Below are 19,766 nucleotides of genomic sequence, written 5' to 3'. Positions count from 1 at the left end.
ACTACACGATGACGTCATCCATGCGTCGGGCATCCCACATGACACTCATCTATTCCCTGTTTTGTTCTTAACAATGCTAATGAGTTGTAAGCTAGGCTCATTTGATATGTAGTGTATTGATTGAGGGTCGCTGGAGACGTTTCTTGTATGGGTTCAATTCAGAGCGAGTGTTTTGGCCTACCGAGGAAACCATATACAGCAAGGGATTTAACTGTGGAGATCTCTTGCACATGTATATAGGCAGAGGCGTAGCCTTGCGGGGCACAAGTGGCACACCCCCCCCCCCCCCTCATCGAATGAAGAGGGAAATAAGAAAGAAAGGGAGCAATTAGAAGAGAGAATCAGAGACAGAGATAGGGATAAAGAATAAAAGGAAGTGGACGGGATGAGAGAAAGACATGATAATAGAATCCCTTTATGCACCTCCCTATCAATTAGCATTTCATTAAACCCAGGAAAATCAGTGCCCCCCCCCCCCCCATGATGCCAATCAATGCACCCTCAATGTCTGAACTCCCGCTACACCGGTGCTTGTTATAGGTTAAGTCCATCATTATCATGATCTTGTGTGGTAATATCTAGTCGACATTGCGGTTTCAATTCGTCATCCCTCCCACATTCTGTTTCATCTTCGCTAATCTTCTTTTTTGTTTTCTTCTCTTTCTTCTTAAATCTCCCAACCTCCATTTCTTGGTATCTGCCATAACCGATGAAGATGTTTCATTTCCGGAACACTGTGAAGATTAGCCCTTTACTTTCCTTTCTCAGTTTCTTTATTTCTGTCTGTCTTTCTTTATTTATTTCTTTATTTCTAATAGAGAAAATTTGTGTTTCTTTATTCTTGTGTCGTCGTTGTTGTCGTTCATGTTGAATATTATTATCCCTCCCTTTTCTATTCAAAATCAAGTAGACATACGCTCACATTCTATTTCCCAATTTTGATTTCACTTCAAAAGCAAAGGAACAATATATGTATTCCTCCTCGACTATCACCACCTTACTCCTTTAATTAAGATACAAGCAATGTTGTTATAAATGACCTTTAAGACTTAAATGCTTCATTAAGAGAAAAAACGGTTATGAAGTGTATGATTATCAGAGTTATTGCTTGGTTTACAAAATTGAAGCCATGACGTCATCTTGCCGATTAAAAACATTTTCAACTATATATTATGCAATAATTCAAGATCTAAACATTCTTGTTTAAAAAAACAATGATTTTAATGCTTCATAAAGCGAAAAGCAGTTAGCCCCATGACGCAGATCATTTCCCCCTCTAATGATGACTATTACTGACGAAACATCAATTCCTCAGAGCCGATTTTCCTTCTATTATTCCTTCCAAAATCCCTTTGTGTATTTTTGTTCCAGAATCAATTCAGACTTACCAATTCAGACTTACGATCTGAACGCGCCCAACCGAGGTTAATCAAATGTCTTTGAGAAGCAAGACGGATTGGGCCCTCGTATTGACACAAGTAGATGGGTGCAACCGTAGCACGCGCGCTCTCATACCACGCACTCGTGTGGAAGGCAATACATAATAAGCAGCATCTTATCTTCTGGCGTTCAACAGGTTGGTTGTCCATTCCGGTGTATAGGTAAAAGCGAAGCACGGACTCGGATTTCTTATTTGTTTCAAAGATAAAGGTAGATAGAAAACACTGGAATCACCGGACTCATAGTGCATAAGGTAAGTTTATTCAGTTTCGTGATTGTATTTTCTTGATGTTTATTATTTTCTCTGTCACTCTCAGGCTCTCTCCCTCTCTCCTCATTTCTCCCTCGTCCTTATTAGTATTTCTAAAGCATCTCATTTCAGGAAGAAAAAACTTGAATCTTTTATTTTAAAACAAATTATTGATCTACATGTATCTCGGAGGGGGAAGTCATAAATTGAGATAATTTTTTGAGCTGCATGTGGTCGTTTCAAAGAGTTTAACCCCCCCCCCCCCCCCTCCCACGAGAAATAAGAAAAGGAAACTAATGATAACGAAAAAATAAGAAAAGAGAACAATTCCTTATTTGTATTATTCTTTCAGTGTTTTATCTCTATATGGGTCGGAAATTGATATACTAAATGTGTGATCATAATCATATAAGGTGATTTTATTAATTTCGGAAGTTTACATATCATTTTTATTCAAACTAATATGATGATGAAAGAATTGATGGTGATGGTGATTATGATGATGCTGTTGATGATGACGATAATGACGATGATAATGATGATAATGATGATGATGATGATAATGATGATGATGATGATGATGATGATGATGATGATAATGATGATGATGATGATGATGATGATTATACTACTGATGATAATGATGATAACAATTATGATGAGATGATGAGGATGAAAATGATAATATTGGTATGAATGAGAGGGATTGTGATGATGATGAAATACAGATGCATTGTATACTAAAGTATCGTAGTTAATTTTACCCTGGCTTAGTCGAGCTACCGTGATGGGCCCCACAACATTTTGCTATCTGGGTACTTATGTTTTCGTACGTTGTAGAAATTCTACAAATTCATCATTATTTTCCTCTTCTTCCTCCTCCTCTTTTTCTTCTTCTCCTTCTTCTTTTTCTTCTTGTACTTAATATCATTTCTATCATCAGTTTAATGTTGTTATTATTATTATTATTATTATCTTTAATAAGTAGTTCTTTTAATTTTCTTATCTGTCTGTAAATATTACTATTTTAACTTATTAATTTTATACATGTCTGTAAGGGACCCCACTGGAAATAAGCTCGAGAGCTTTCGTGGGTTATCCTGTTCAAGCTGACTTATTTTTGATCTGTTATTATTGTATATTGTTGTATGTTGGAAGCTTGTCGAATAAAATCAGTCAATAAAATCAATCAATCAATCAATATGCACGATAGGCCTACACGAGTATTCAGGAAATGTCTTTCCATCGAGTAACCATTCACCTCTCCTGGGAGGGGAGAGGCAGATTGAGATGAATGCCTTATCACTGGAATGGCAGTGCCGTGACATGGATTCGAACCTCGTACCGTGTGGCCCTCTGACATACACACGATTGCCTATATCATATACATGTTATCATTATATGTAATTAATATCATATTCATTGCAACTTTTTAGGCCTGAACGAACCTGATGAACAATTTGCAGTCGTTGTAGTCTCACGTGATCAAATTCATGTTACCTTGGCCACATAATAGCTTGGCAAATGACCAATTGAAAGATTTAATTACTGAATACTAGGAGTCTGAATCAATACTATTTAGAATTGCAGCGCATGATTTATCTATTTGCCTATTTGATTATCAGACATTTTGAAAACGTGTAAAGATGCAAAAGGAAAATATAACTTTGTTTATGCATATCACAGATATTTAGCGGTTTGAAAATTATCAAGCTGACAGACAAAAAAAAATAGTTTTCATATTTCCCTGAATAAACCCATAATTATTCTGGTATCACCACCTGATTCATTCCTCATTAATATGCCAATCTTCCAAATATTTGAGCAATATTGTAGGCTATGGCAGGCGCGGATCCAGGGGGCGAGGGGGAAACGGGAACGGGAAAGGGGAGAGAAAGGAAAGAAAGAAAAGGAAGAAGAAAAGAAGGAGATGGGGGCGAAAGGGCCTTGCCTCCCCCTCCCCAAAAATAAAATATAGAAGAGAGGAAAGGGAAAAGAAAAAGGAAAATAGGAGATTAAGTTAAGGAAAATAAAATGAAGAAGAAAAGTAAAGAAGGGGGGTATCATTTGCGATTTTCCCACCAAAAATTTGTTGATCGGGCGGGGGTATATGGGGATTGCCGTAGGGTTTGTACACGATTTTTTCGTACTTATACTATTTCTAATTGGCTCGTGTACAAAAGTTTTGACGTTTCGTTATAGAGTTTCGGGATAAATTCTTTTATGTGTGGACACGCTGCATGTTTGGCGGGAGGTTTTTTTTCATAAACCGGGAGATTCTACATCGAAGCGGGAGGAAGGGCATGGTGGCGTGGGGCTCCCTCCAAATGCGGGGGGTTGACAGCCCTGTTTACTGTCCCATCCTATTTTCTACACAAATTTATTCCATGTCTGATGTATGTGTTCATCAAACCATGGACCTACTGTTAGGTCAAAGCCCGATCCAGGCCATGCTCCGAGATTCGGGTCATTTTCCAGGTCAGAACTAGCCCTATAAATTCGTGTTTTAGGCCCATATGATCATTTAACAACAATTACATTTTCAGACGCCCCCTGTCCGCTCATGCGCGGAACGCGCCATTAAATATTTTCTCACAAATGGCACCCCCCCCCCCCCCCACTCGCCACTTGCTTGATCCGCACTTGGTCTATGGTATTGTTTTTCTCCGTGCATATGCAAAAAGAGTGACTATATATATACGCATATTGTTGTGCATATGTTATACTCCGCGTGTCGCTTTCTTGATGGCATTACGTAATATCGTTAATTAAGTCTATACGAAAGCGACGTTCTTGTTTGATCAACCTAACTATAGATGTCAAGGTTTACTTTATTCAGGTTGTAAGTAAGTATAGGCTTCCGGGCGCATTTTTGCCAGGGAGCTGAAATGCCACTTTAATAAAATACGACATTATTTTAATATATTATTAAGGTTTACTACATTTGATAATCTCGCTGCCCAAATTTGAACATATTTATTCAGAGATGATGATCGTGCTCCCTCTCCATGAATTTCTGTATACGCCAGTTAATGCCATGCCATTGTAGCAAAACTCTTGGTAAAATTAAAAATCGGAGTAATAATGATAAAAATGACAATGGGATGTGCGTGGAGAGCAGGGCAAAGTTTGCGTTACAAATCTTGAAGAAAAAAAGATAAAATCCAGTAATTTGACATCTAAAAATTTCGAAATGATGATGATGATGATGATGATGAATCATCATTATTATTATCATTTTAATTCTTACTTTTAATATTATTACTCTTTATAATCATTTCTCTAATACTTTGATTTTCGTTCCTGCAGAAAGAGAAATAAGCAACCTCCTCTCATACGACCGTTACCATGACTACCTCCGATGATTTCCGTGTCTGGGGCAAGGAGATGGTGGACTACATCTCACGTTACCAGGACGGTATCGAGGACCGGCCAGCCCTTGCCCAAGTAGCCCCGGGCTACCTGCTGGATCAGATGCCCGCCGATGCCCCGCAGAAGCCCGATGAGTGGAATGACGTGCTGGCTGATGTGGAGAGGCTGATTATGCCAGGGGTAAGGATAAGGCTTTTTACAAGGTTTTTGACCCCCATCCCAAGATTTAAAAAAGGCTTATTTTGTAGGGGGTAAAGAATAGCGTTTGTAATCCCCCCCCCCCCCCCCCGCATAGGAAAGAATATACCCGCCCCCCACCCACCGCCCGCCCCCTCCCAAACATATGTCTCAGAATTTACTATTCAAACGCGTTTGAACAGATGTGTTAGCTGATTAGGAATTCCAGAGGTATAGAACTGTCGTTTTCATGTTTTAACCGTCCCCCCCCCCCCCAACTGAAAAAAGTCAAATTATTAAATAAATAATAAAAGAACTAAGGCCCGTATTCAATCAAGTTATAATATATTTTGATACATCTTGTTATTTTTATATCTCTACTTTAAAATAAGATGAGAATAGACATTGCCAAAAGAAAATTAAAGCCCGTCTGTACTACTAGTTTGGTCATGGGGATTATACCTCCCTGCAAGGTCACTGACAGGTGGTTATCTCATCAAATCAGCTCTTAATTAACATATGAAAACGAGGATCATGGGGACCAACAGGCACCGATAAAGCATTGTTTGCTATATAGAGGGCGCAAGTAGTGCAGTGGGCATTCAACATAATTCCATCTTTGTGTACGTTGAATATCCCCACTTTAAATAAATAAATAAATAAATAAACAAATAGATAAATAAATAAATTTAAAACTAATTGATAAATACATACATAAATAAATAAATGATTCATAGGACCCCCCTCCCATCCTTTTTTCAAATTATATTTAATTTCTCCTTTCGTATGAACCGGCAAAAATCACTATGTGGGGCACACTACCGTCAGACGACCACTCAAGTATTGTGTCCACAGCGTTCGCGCGCTAATTTCCTGTCGGCTGATGGAAGAAAATGTATGGTCATAAAGTTGAAGGCAGTGTCAACGAAAAGGGAGATTTGACAAATATTTGGTTAGGACAACAGCCGAAGAAGAAATAGTAATATAACCCCGTATGTCTGTCTCTCTCTACCGGTGATGTCACTGGAATATGACGGGATGGAGTGACTGCTGGACCTAACAGTAATTATAATAGTGATAAAGTTCAAACAATAACGCAGGCCTTCATCCAAAGGTGAAAAAACAGACTACAATATGATTGATATCACATATTGTTGTGTTGTTATATCGGTCATAATGTCCCCAAAAGTGGATAATTATTACAAGAACATAGTGCATTTCGGAAACTGTTGATTATCATAAATGACCCTTTAAACTATGATGCAGCAGGATTTATTGCTTACTTTTTTCTTCGACGGTTATCACTTCAGACAGGTCGATTCGTCTTTAACCCGCTGAATACTGAATTATCTAATTCCCATAGACTTAACACAGGGACCACCAGCTCCCGGTAAGCAATGGGTTAAAGTGTAACATATTGATGCATTATACGAAATACGAGATAGTAAAATTATAGATGTTTGTTAAACAATTGACTATAAAATAATTCTCTCATTCCCATAGATTTAAGACAGGAACTACCGTGTTCCAGTGGTGCATTTCGGAAACTGTTGATTATCATAAATGACCCTTTAAACTATGATACAGCAGGGTTTTCGCTTACTTATCGTTTTATTTGTGTCGACGTTTGTCGCTTCTTCAAACAGGTCGATTCGTTTTTGAATTTACAATACTCTTGGGTAGCAATCGGTGCATTAGTATTACTAGAAAACGGTTAAGAATCATCTAAGAGAGGTTCATTGTATAACGAATTGAAAATACACTAATTTGGCAGGATATCTTGGTTACTAGAGAAACACTTTAAAAGAAATGGTGACGGACTAATGTTTATCTACAGGGAATTCATTGCATAATGAGTTGGAATAGATGTGTTTCAATTGGGATTAATCAGTCATATACAAGAGTAGCGGGTTAAGTACATGTCACGGGGGAATGAAAGAGAGAAAGAAAAAAGTGTTTCAATTATACGTAATTGCTCCTAGATAAGCGATCCAACATGCTCGTCAAATCCATGCTTCGCTCGCAGAAGAAGACGATTACTAATAATTTGACCGAAACGCGAGCCCATATTCGGGGTCCTGATCGATAATTTAGCCTCCAGGGGGCTATTATTAGTCGAAAGGTGTCGGGTACTTAATTCAGCGCGCGCCAAAATTAGGGTCGTCCGATCTGCACGCGTTCACACATAGAAGTATATTGTAATGTACATCATTCATCGTCTGTTTGGGCATTAACTCACACAATTTAACACAGTCATATTTAATAACGCTCTTCTATCTCTAAAAAAACGATATAATTAATATTTTATTTTTCAAAATATATAGTTTAAGTGCAAATTCCATTTTTTATCAAGACTTTAACAGTATTCCTTATATTGTTTCAGACTGCGCCGTATGTTCTAGAATCTAGATGCTTGTCATCATGATAAAGCTTAGCCAATGTTGTGTAACAATAAGCTTTATATCATTTGTTATAATGAGTATACTATACTAATTGATTTTTTTTCTTCAGGTTATATCCATAACAAATCGAAAGTCCTAGACCCAAAAGGCGTATGGGACTATGACATAATCTTAAATCAAACATCCACTTTTAAGTTTCTAAATTTGGCGAGCGACATCAAACGACAACAACTCTCAATCATAAAAACGTTTTAAGGCCATCTAGTGATGTTGCCCAATACGAGTTGACGGTTGCCCGAACGGATATTAACAGTTTCTCTCCATTGATTTTACCCCTCTTTCTGAAAAAAATACAATATTGAATCAATATAATCGCGCCAGATACATTTCATGAAATCGCCTAGAGGCTGTTTCTTGAAGATGTAAACCGTGGATAAGGCGCTTGATAATGTCTTCCAGATGCATGTGCACCCTGTTGATTCTACTCGCATTGATTACTATAAGAAGCTGCTTACGGGCAGCTGTTGGCATAATTAATTAGCTCGTTAATAAAATGTGATGTAACCGAAACATAATTGTACCTATGCAGTTAGACAATGTAGCGATGTAAATATTACGTAACCCCGCTAAACACACAGGGCAGCGGTCACTGAGCGAATTTGTTAATTATTCGGTAATAGGGACTTTTAGATTTACACGACGAGAGCGTAGACTGCCGCGTGTGCCGCGTGTGACTGCCGTGTGTTAAGGCACTGGGCCGTGCCCGGCAGTGCCTTAAAAGGACGTCGCATTACCTTAAAAGAATGTCACACGTGGCGGTCCACGTTCTCGTCGTGTAAATCTAAAAGTCCCTAATAATGATTTGACGAGGGCGCCTAGCATTAATTATCATAAGGAATCAATAGATGCGATGTATGATAGCAAACATGTGGCCGTCGTCGACTCGATCGTCGTTCCAAGTATAAGATCTTCACATCTTCTTCATTAAATTTCCTCTTTACAATTTAACAAAGGCCTCCTTGTACTTGACGATTTTGTTCACAATTTCAGTTCCTTATCATAGTACATTCCACCTGTTTGCATCGTTAGGGCCATGTAAATTAAAGTAGTTTATTGGTATTATTCTCATTGTAAGAACGTGCAATTCTGTGAGGGTAATCATAATATACGAATATTGAAAAATATAAATTGTAACCCTCAATATGAAATTCCATGCCGTATTTATTTTGTATGAATAACATCTCTGTCCTCCTCCTCCTCCTCATCATCATCACTACTCCCGTTGCTAGGTCACGAACTGGAATCATCCCAACTTCCACGCCTACTTCCCGACTGCAAACTCCTTCGCTGCTGTATTAGGTGACATGCTATCAGATGCTATCGCCTGTGTCGGATTTTCTTGGGTGAGTACCCTTTATTTCTACACAATCGCAAAGATTTAGGAGAAATCAACTCAAGTGCAGTTTCAATACCCTATTGTATGCCCCATAAAAAATAATTGACATAATATTTAAGAATAAAAAATAAAAAAATCAATCAATTTCTGTATTACGCAATACACCGCTGTAATAGTAACATATTTTAATAGGGGATGGACAAGGCTATTAAAAATTCCGAAGGTTTATTTTTTTCGAAATCTTCTGCGATCGGGTTTCAGCTTAATATATCATGTTAGATTATGATATTGATACTGTTCTCACATTTCTCATGTGTGTAATTTTCATCCAAATACCTATATCAAGCTCAAATAAGACTATCATATTTTCAGTTTCCTGTGTAGTCTAAACAAATATATGGAAAGAAAAAGAAAAGCACATATCTATCATAATTTTCGGGAGCCTCCCCCCCCCCCCCCCCCACATTTTGTTTTGGGGTGGAGGTGAATAAGGGAGTTTACAGATAGCACATGGTACAAAATGACCCTAAATATCCACAGATCTTTTACACATGGAGAAGTTCCACTTTGAGCATCTATGAATAATAACTGCCAAAGTCCTAGATGTGCCTCATGAATACCTTTTGTTTGCCCTCTTGAAAAGAATACTTCCACCTGCGTATCTTAGAATGTACCGTTGGTGCATAAATGAATAATGTTACATAACTTTCATGAGCGCATATTCAGTATTCATCTCTGATGTGTATTACCTTTTTGGTACAAATGACTTTTATCTGCCCATGCGCAGATTGTATCTGTAAACTCCCTTATAATTATGAACACTATGCACATTTTATTTTTCATGTTGTGTACTTGACATTATTTTCCCCGATTGAGATGGTAGGGCGCATGTGCCCACGTGACTCAGTCCTCAATCCACCATTCATTGCATATCAAAATTGCTGTACACTTTTCTTTTGGTAACAGAGCATCTAGGACATTAGGGACTTTTAGATTTACACGACGAGAACGTGGACCGCCACGTGTGACATCCTTTTAAGGTAATGTGACGTCCTTTTAAGGCACTGCCGGGCACGGCCCAGTGCCTTAACACAATGTCACACGCGGCAGTCCCCGCTCTCGTCGTGTAAATCTAAAAGTCCCTAATATTGCTGATAGGACAGGTTGTGCTTAGTCTATATGAATGAGATAAAAAGAAATCACTTATTTGTGTTGTTGTTTTTCTTCATAAGATGGCCAGTCCAGCATGTACGGAGCTTGAGATGGCTATGATGAATTGGTTGGGAAGGATGTTGAATCTTCCTGAATCATTTTTATTCAATGAAACAAGGCAGGGAGGAGGAGTCATTCAGGTAGGAAGTCTAAGAAAGAAAGTAAAATAAAGAAAAGGTAAGTGGTGAGGAAAACTGTGAATAGATGAAGAAAAAAGTGCATGTTAAGTAGTTAAAGTAAAAGAAGGAGAAAAGAGGTAAGGAAGGAAGAATCAGAAGAACAAGGAGGAAAAATACAAAAAATACAAAAAATAAATAAAGAAGAAATAGAAGATGGGGCGCGATGGCTCAGTGGTGGAGGAGTGGTCTCGTGACCGGGAGTTCCCGGGTTCGAAACCAAGTCAATGCGCTAGTTCCCTTTGGTAAGGCATTAATCCTCATTATCAAGTCTTTCATAGAGGACAAGCCGTGGGTCCATTGGTTGCTTACTTAAAAACATACACATGCTTTCTTTTATGGCAGTCACGGAAAGAAAAAAAATCAATCGATAAAGATAAAATATATCAACATGTCGAAATTGAAAAAGTAGAAGAAAAGTAAAAAAGGAGAAGTAGAATGGAGAAAATTTAATAAGAAGATGGAAAAGGGGCAACGGAGAGAAAGAACGAGAGGAAGAATTGTACGTGTATAAAGAAAAGTCTCCTTGTAAAAAGATTAGGTAGAGTTTTAATAAACGGAGATATATCAAACAACAACAACAACAACAACAACACCACCAACAACAACAAAATGAAAGGGATAGAAAATATAGGCATTGAGGCAGGAAACAATATTCGTAGCATTATCCATATCGTTTAAAGATACTATGTCCCTTTTGCAGCCAACATCAAATTCTGTAGAACTTTGCAGGAATTACAAATATGTCATGTATATCCTATCTGTAAAATTTAAACGTTAGCAGTGTCCTAATATTCAAATTATGTAAGGAAACCCGTTTACTTGCTAGACCTCACTGTCAGACACTATTGAGTGACTGACTGGCTTTTTTTTTCTTTGATAAGAAGATACATAAAATGAGCTGTAAAGGGTACATGAGCATTTGTCTACATCAATAACCCACTTCTTGCAATGGCCAAAATTAAACTGATTGAATCTTTGCGCAGCATAAAACGTAAGACCATTGATTCGGTACAATGGTCTGAAAATCAGACTATTCCTTATTGGCTCTATAGCTCCTAAGTCTATTCGACAACTAAAAGTCATTACTTTCCCACTTAAAGACATTTTGAAGCCCCCTTTTTCAGGGGTTCTAAATTTCTAAAGTTCTAAATTGGTATTATCTTTCAAATGCCGTTGGAATTTAACCTTTTAATTTTTTGGGCCTGGAAATGGGACATTATAGTACCTTATACACTCATATTAATATTGCTTTCTTCAAACAGGGTACAGCAAGTGAAGCAACTCTAGTAGCCTTGCTGGCAGCTAAGATGAAGACAATAAGACAGAAGATAGAAGAGGATCCGAGTCTTGATCAGTATGACGTCATGTCAAAACTAGTCGTTTACACATCAGACCAGGTAAATCTCAATCAGGATATTAAGTCTCTTTTTAAGGGTGTCGATGTTGGGGGAGGGGGAGAGGGGCTAGGGCAATAGCCCTTAGATTTATCATCATTGTGTTGTGTTGGATTATATCCCTCACTGAAATTTCAAGCATTATTCTCCCAGAAGAGCAGCCTTTTACTATTAATACATCTGTTACGTCAGAGGATATTAATTTCTATTATTTCCCGCTCTATTTGCAGAGATCATCGATCCTTGGTTATTAATATATTGAATGGAACCGTGTCCCTCGTAACAATGCCCAAAGTTGAAAAGGAGTAAAGGAATCCACTCTTTAAATTAATCCATTCACAATGATTATGATCATGCTTATCTTGAATTGAGTTTCATATTTAATCAATTTTTCCTCCCCCCCCCCCCCCCTCTCTCTCTCTCTCTCTCTCTCTCTCTCTCCAAAGAGCCATTCATCAGTCGAACGAGCAGCTTTAATTGCTAGTCTTCGCATCAGACAGCTGGCCACCGATGACAAAGGTTCTCTGAGAGGGGATGTACTCCAGAAAGCCATAGAAGAAGACAAAGCCAAAGGGAGAATCCCTGTTTACGTAAGATATGATGTTACTTGGTAACACAATTAAACGAACAAAATATAAAGAAGAAGAAGAAGAAGAAGAAGGAGAAGGAGAAGGAGAAGGAGAAGGAGAAGGAGAAGGAGAAGGAGAAGAAGAAGAAGAAGAAGAAAAGAAGAAGAAAAAGAAGAAGAAGAAGAAGAAGAAGAAGAAGAAGAAGATGGTGATATGGTCTTTTGATTTATCTTCAGTTATCTTTTTAATTCCCTTTTCAGCTGTGTGCTACGCTTGGAACAACCACGTCATGTGCGTTCGATAATGTCAAGGAGCTGGGTCCAATATGTGAGTATTACTGGGGGCGAAACCAGAACAGTGAAGGTCGGGGGCGCAGGACACGCGCCCCTCCCCCTCCCATGTTATTTGCAAACATTATGGGGGGTTAGACACCTGCCTTATTCAATTAATAAAATGGAAATTAGAAATGCCATCGGTCGGCCAGAGTGTACAGGATAATGTTCTTTTCTCCTTCTTTTCTCCCGCCACCTTTAAAACCACCCTTTATCTCACCCTTCGATCGGGAGGGGTGTATTCTCCGGTAGCTACGCAACTGGTCGTCATGTTTTTTTTTGTTCAGCCTGTGATCAAGAGATTCGTTTTAAAATCCGTATTTACATATTTTAATAATTGTCCATTCTTGCAATAAATACGAATTCGAGCCTATCTTTTTGGACGAGAAGTTATTTAGGCTAACAATGCTTTTTCTTTCTTTTTTCTTTCTACGTGCCTGGACAGGTAAAGAAGAGGGCTTGTGGTTTCACATTGATGCTGCATATGCCGGTAGTGCATTTATATGCCCAGAATACAGACATCTATTAGACGGTGTCGAGGTAAGTTTTTAAGTTCTAGTGCCCCTTACACAACGATGCTTTCTAAAAACTAAACCGTTGAATTGAGAGAAACGGGGAGTGACAGAGTTTTGAAAACGGTAGATGTACACGTATACACCTTGATCTAGAATTCGTTTACTGTTCAATCCAGTATTACAAACAATTTTTAATATTAAAACAACAAAAATAGTGTATAAAATAATTGATTTACATAAAATTTGACAACTGAATTTCAAAATAAATGCATAGATATTATTGAAAACTTGAAAGTATGGAGTTAAATTAAATAATCAAGTTAAATGCAGAGGCCAACCATCATAAGCATGAATGCTTAGAAGGGGGTACATGACCTGTTATACTAGAAGGTAGGAGAATGGAGTGTCACGTATAAAGATTTAGTGTCCTCATAAAGTTTCTAAATAAAAAGTTGGAAGAAAGAAAAGAAAATCGCAAGTGTGTGAATATGTGTGTGTGTGTGTGTGTGCACGTGAGGTAGGTGTTTCATCCATGCAGATATGACAAACACTGTTACGCCTCTGTTTATTGAACAGTTATATTTTTCAGACTGGGATAAAGATAATCGACATTTTGAGGGAGATGATCTAAGCCTACAAGTACAATATTGGTATTATTTTCCACTGGCCTGTTTTAGCCTTCTAACAATCTTTTTTTTTCGCGGCACTGTTTAATTTATATCTCTTTTTTTCTTTCAACATTAGCTTGCAGATTCATTCAACTTCAACCCTCACAAGTTTCTCCGAGTGACCTTTGACTGCTCTGCCCTGTGGGTCAAAGACAGGTCAGCGCTAGAGGGCGCATTCCATGTTGATCCAGCCTACCTCAAGCACAACCATCAAGACACAGTCATCGATTACAGGGTAATGTAATTTGTAAAAATTATATACATCCCTTTTGTGTCTTTAAAAAAAAATTGCCCCAGCATCCTCATCGACTGTATCTGACTTTGGCTTCCGATCTCCCCTCCCCCCCCCCCCCCCCCCCCCAATCCCACCTTCCAGGGTCTGTCCTATTTCTCACACTCTTTCCTTGCATCTCATACTCCTTTCTATACTATATTTGTATCTCTCTCCTTCCTCTCTCTCTCTCTCTCTCTCTCTCTCCCCCTTCCCATCCTTTATCTCTCGATCTCTCCTACCCACCCCTCACCCCTCCACTCCTTCCTTCCCCTAGCTCCCCTATTATCATGGTCCTAAAAAGACCAGCTGCTTATCAATGCTCACAAAAAAGTCTTATACAACTTCGCTAGTTAAAAATTCTAATAATGAACATCCATATATACTAATGTTTCATATTCTCTTCTATTCAAAGTTGTGAAACCATATAGTTGATGACGCATATCAGAGATTATGTGTGAAAATCTTCGTGTTACAAATACCCCAAATTAGTATCATTTTCTGAATTTAGCATTAAAACAGTGATTCACAAGTTCATACCGAGTTCAGACCCACGTCATCACTTTTATATGAATTCATAATAAAATAAATTGGAAGAATTAATCATAAATCGTGTACGGCTTCTAACATAAAGAAGAGATTATTTTTGTAATCAATCGTGATGACGTATTTATAATGAGTATAATATCCGTCACGTAAAACACGAGGCGTTATCAAAATTGCGTCAATACTTGCGCTAATACTTGCGCTAATACTTGCTGTCACTTTCATGTCGCAGCGTCAAAGGAGGCGCTTAGGTGCCGACGCAGTCCGTCATAATATCAGTAAAGGACGCCTCTAGTGTAATGAGCATATTACGTTTGAAGATGTGTTTAAGCCCCTCTTAAAGTGTTGGGAGTCTCAAATATTTGATGGTAAAATTTCATTTAAATTGTATAAAGATGTGAAAGAGGACGTCATTTAACACACACATCCGAAAGGATTTTCAAAATATATACATTTTAAGGCCAATATTTGATGAACGACTACAAACTTTTAGTTTTCTGTTATATACGCAGAAAACCCAAATACTGTCTTGTATTCTTTCATCAATATATTCGTCTTCAGACACATTTATTTCAAAAAATCCTTGCAGATGTGTGTATTAAATGACATCCTTTTCGCATTATTATATAATTTGTCGTTGACGAAACTGTTCATGATGATCATGGCCCGATTGCATTATTGAGGCTCCCTACACTTAGAGGGGCTATAAGCAAAGACAACAGAGTTTGTATACGAGAAGTATATAATTGATCAATAGTCATTGTAGGCCGGAGCGATTAGGAGCAATTGTTGTTTTGTAACCGATGACATCGTTGGAATAGATTAATCATTTAAGTTGTATTTTACATCACAAATAAACTATTACTCTAACAGGCGTCACCTCATATTCCGATTGACAGATTATTATCCTGCTTCATTCGTATTCAGTCCCATCTTACGTTTCCCTCAATCTTCCATTTTCTACAGCACTGGCAAATCCCATTAGGTCGTCGGTTCAGATCTCTCAAACTTTGGTTCGTGTTTCGACTGTTTGGAGTTGAGAAACTTCAAGAATACATCAGAAAGGTAAAGGGGAAAAGAACCTTCAAACACTATCATATCTTTGATTCTTTAGATAATTATGATGAACTCTGTCAATGGAAGACTGAACTGAACAAACAAAACTGTACTGAAGCTTCGATCGTCTTGGAACTTTTCATCATATTTAACCACAAGAGTAAACAGTAAACCTAAATCGACCATTCTAAAGGTTTTTTTAAAATAGTTTTCAAGAGCGATTATAAATTTGTGCCTAATCGTTTTGCTCACTTTTCCCTTCATTTCGTTTGATATCACCAATTCACCATGGTAACATGTGACACGTAACTGACGCACAGCAATACAAAACACGAAATAAAACCAATTATTACCATTTATGTATTCATAGGTTTCATGGTATTTGTGTTCTAGAAATTGACTATAAGTTTTCGAATGAATTTGTTGAGAAACAAAATATAATAAAAAACAAATAAAATACGATCACATAAATATTATTGTTGTGTGTGAGGCGAGATACATTTTATAATTATGCATTTTATGTAACTTGCTTCTGAAACAGAAGAAATGCATCTTCTACAGTCTAGACATACAAAATATTGCAATACAATGACATATTGGTAATCTAACGATTTCAAATCAGGAGTAAAAGAATTATGCATGGGAAAGATTTCTTATGAAAGAACGATGAATATAATTATGTATTATATATTCTTTCCTTCAAACTCTGGTTTATTATTTTTGTCATCCCCTCCCTTTTTAGAATGTGTCTCTTGCAAAGGAATTTGAAGCCCTCGTGGTCGATGACAACCGATTCGAAATCGTTGCAGAGGTCGTGCTAGGTCTAGTCTGCTTCAGATTAAAGGTAAGACAATAAAATACAACTTTTTCCATTAATTTTGATTGTTCACTTTCTTAAAGAAAGAGAAAGAGAGAGAGAGAGAGAGAGAGAGAGAGAGAGAGAGAGAGGGAAGGGGAAAATGGATATGCATGTACTGTGCTTTGGTTTGGGAATATATAAATTGTTTCAAAAATGAAATAAGACTTGTACAGCTAAAATTTGAAATGATTTTCTGATTTAATTCCTCAAAAACGTTTTAATGGATTTCTCTATTCCTTCATCGATTATAATACTAAAGCACCAACAATGTAATTATTTGCCATTTCAATGTAAGGCAATTAACTGGTTCACCAGGGTAACCTCAGGACGATTGTGTGTAGTCATGCAGGTACATGTAGTTAGGATGTGATCTGAAGTCACAAACTTGTTTCCATCTTATTTCTGTCCATGGTATTCTATAGCTGTCATTTTTTACTCTTCTGTATATGTTACACAAAACATTTTCATTTAGCTAATGAATCAAGCTTATACTGTATAAGAAAGTGAATATAGAATAAAAAAGAAATAAACACATGGAAAAATGAACAGTGCTTCATTTTTATTGTTTGATGATAGGTGCTACATATTCCCTCGCCTTATAATATTTTTTGACTGTTCCTATTCCTTATCTATCCTTTTTTAAATTAGGGTTCAGATGACTTGAACAGAACTTTGTTGGATCGCATCAACGCCAACGGTAAGATACACATGGTCGGTTCGGTGCTAAAAGGTCGTTACATCCTTAGAATGGCCGTCTGCAGTTCACAAACCGAGTCGAGACACATGACACATGCCTGGAATGTCATCTCAGAACTCGCCACTAAACTCCTGGCTGACGAGACTAATTGACATGCTGCATACACGGACAAACCCCTGGCCGAGGAAACTAATAGACATGCTGCAGACAAGACCAAACTAATGGAAATGTCCAAACTTCTGCAGTGTAACTTCTCAATGTCTCAAGAAAATAAATTGTACACATAAAACAATATTGAGTTTCATCTGCTTTGAAATATTTCTGTTCTGTTAAAAATTTCTTGCATGATGAACATTAGTAGAATATAATTCATTTTGAAAAGCATTGGTTTATCAATTAAAGGGAAAATATGCAGAGGGAAAAAGAAAGGGGAGACAGAGAGAGAAAGAGAGAGAGAGAGAGAGGGAGAAAAGAAAGAAAGAAAGAAAGAAAAGATAGAGAGAGACCAACATAAAGTGGGAGGGCAATACCCCACCCCAAACACTTGCATCTCAATCGATCTCGCCAGAAGGCCTCACCAGTAGGACATGATATGGGATATCTGGAACAAAATAACTTAAGATTGTGCAGAAGTAACATCATTAGAAATTCTATTTATTCATCACCTATAAAATTTGCTCATAAATTACAAAGTATTTTTGCATAGCCCTGATGCCTTTCTTATAATAGGATTTTGTTATGGGTAATTAATTATTTTGTTTATCACAATTTTGTTTCCCGTCTTGTGTTTCCTTAAAAACCTATTAGCAGCTAAAGGCCAATTAACTTGCATACATGTATGTACTGTCTGTAGTTTGCATTAAAAAAAATGAAGTGTATTAAAACTTTATCAAATATTTATTGTAGGTGTACAAAGGTTTGAGATGTGTCTGGTAAAAGATCTGCAAACTACAACAAATATGAAAGAGCTAAGTTTTTTTTAAAGATTTATCCTTAGGCCCCATCCCCCTCACCAGGGGCGGATCCAGCCGGGGCAGGGGAGGGGGCCCAATTCGTGAAATTTGAAATTTGAATAGATTGAAGTAGACTAATTTTGTGTCATACAAAAAATATGTATCGTCTTCCCATTTGAAACACAAAAAGTTCATCATCTTCTGTATTAGAACATCACTGTTCATTAAACTCATATTTGCTAAGTCTCTTGTATTATGTCATCCTTAATTCAAATCAGATTAGCTAATTGTTGTCTCATTATCAAACGTCTGTCTATTTTAAAGTTAGAGTGAATATAAATGTTTTCTTTTATTTGTATTTGTTCACATAATCTGGTCAGTGTAATTTACTTGATAGCTGAATTTGTATATTTCTATGTAAAGAGTTATTGTCTATTATGTTTATTGTTCAACCATCCATACTACTTAATGCATTCCATTGTAATACTACTCTGAGAATCAATGATTCAAGGCACTCTGAAACTGTCCGTATTGAAGAGAATGTTGTTTTGGGGGAATATGAAGAATATTTTGTGATAATTTCTCATTCTTTTCACTCCCATGAGGTAGAAAATCATTGAAACAATGTCCCACAGAAAGGATTGTTCATAAAATGCTCTCATATTCTAAAAAGTTTTGAAGCACATTCATAAGGCCTCACTTTCATTGAGTCCAATTTACCCATATCTCTGTGTGCTTTTCAGCGATTGTGATTCTTGGCAAGATTTAGTCAAAATGTTATAATTTTGAGGATTCTAAAATCTCACCATACAAAATTGTCCACATTTACTACCTCTCCTCCATTCAGTATACACATCTTTCACAACCAATGGCATTACCAGTACTTACATGTAATTTTGGGGTAAATTCTTTAAGTTTTATGTTATTGTAATGCATATTCAAGTACAATTTCCATAGAATGATTATAATAATGATGTTCAATGCATATTTATTAAACATATCCACCTTTACTCCAATTCATTTGTATGATTTGTATTTTCATTTGAAAATGAATACACATGTAGGAGTATAATGTTTGTCAAATGAAGAAATAAAAACGTCTCCATGTCAGCAAGATGCAGTGGAAATTTTCTAATTTCTTCATTAATGATTTTATGCACACTAGCTGAACACATTATAACTTTGGGTGAGTTGTTCCTTTTAAAGCCCCACTGTACTACTTGTACCTACTTGCTCTCTCTATATAGAAAACAATGCCTAATCGGTGACCATTGGTCCCCCATGATCCTCTTTTTCTTATGTTAATTGAGAGCTGAGTTGATGAGAAAGCCACCTGTCAGTGATCTCCATGGGTGGTCTAATCCCTCCTGGCCAAACTAGTACAGACGGCCTTTAAAGGGAAATCCAACCTTAATAGCAAAGTTTGAATGATATCGGACAACAAACAGTTCCTCCATATGTATATTGTTTTCAGAGAC

General features: G+C 37.2%; 1 protein-coding gene across 2 annotated transcripts; it reads left to right on the top strand.

Annotated features, from left to right (window-relative positions):
- Positions 1 to 1,454: 1,454 nt before the first annotated feature.
- On the top strand, positions 1,455 to 17,876 carry LOC757080 (aromatic-L-amino-acid decarboxylase). Of its 2 annotated transcripts, none has more exons than XM_030992102.1 (12): positions 1,455 to 1,693; positions 5,004 to 5,242; positions 8,931 to 9,044; positions 10,270 to 10,389; positions 11,691 to 11,825; positions 12,269 to 12,412; positions 12,652 to 12,718; positions 13,169 to 13,263; positions 13,983 to 14,141; positions 15,690 to 15,788; positions 16,522 to 16,623; positions 17,287 to 17,876. In XM_030992102.1, the coding sequence occupies exons 2-12, from the start codon at positions 5,039 to 5,041 to the stop codon at positions 17,485 to 17,487; spliced, it is 1,440 nt and encodes a 479-aa protein (XP_030847962.1). In that variant the 5' UTR covers positions 1,455 to 1,693; positions 5,004 to 5,038; the 3' UTR covers positions 17,488 to 17,876. The 2 variants fall into 2 exon arrangements, with proteins under 2 accessions (XP_030847962.1, XP_030847961.1); XM_030992101.1 differs by having other exon boundaries at positions 5,000 to 5,242.
- Positions 17,877 to 19,766: the final 1,890 nt, after the last annotated feature.

This window comes from Strongylocentrotus purpuratus, unplaced genomic scaffold (assembly GCF_000002235.5).
Source record: "Strongylocentrotus purpuratus isolate Spur 01 unplaced genomic scaffold, Spur_5.0 spur5_scaffold_2, whole genome shotgun sequence".
Taxonomy (NCBI): Eukaryota; Metazoa; Echinodermata; class Echinoidea; order Camarodonta; family Strongylocentrotidae; genus Strongylocentrotus; species Strongylocentrotus purpuratus.
The sequence above is the reverse complement of the archived record's forward strand: the minus strand, read 5'-3'. Positions and strand labels throughout refer to the sequence as shown.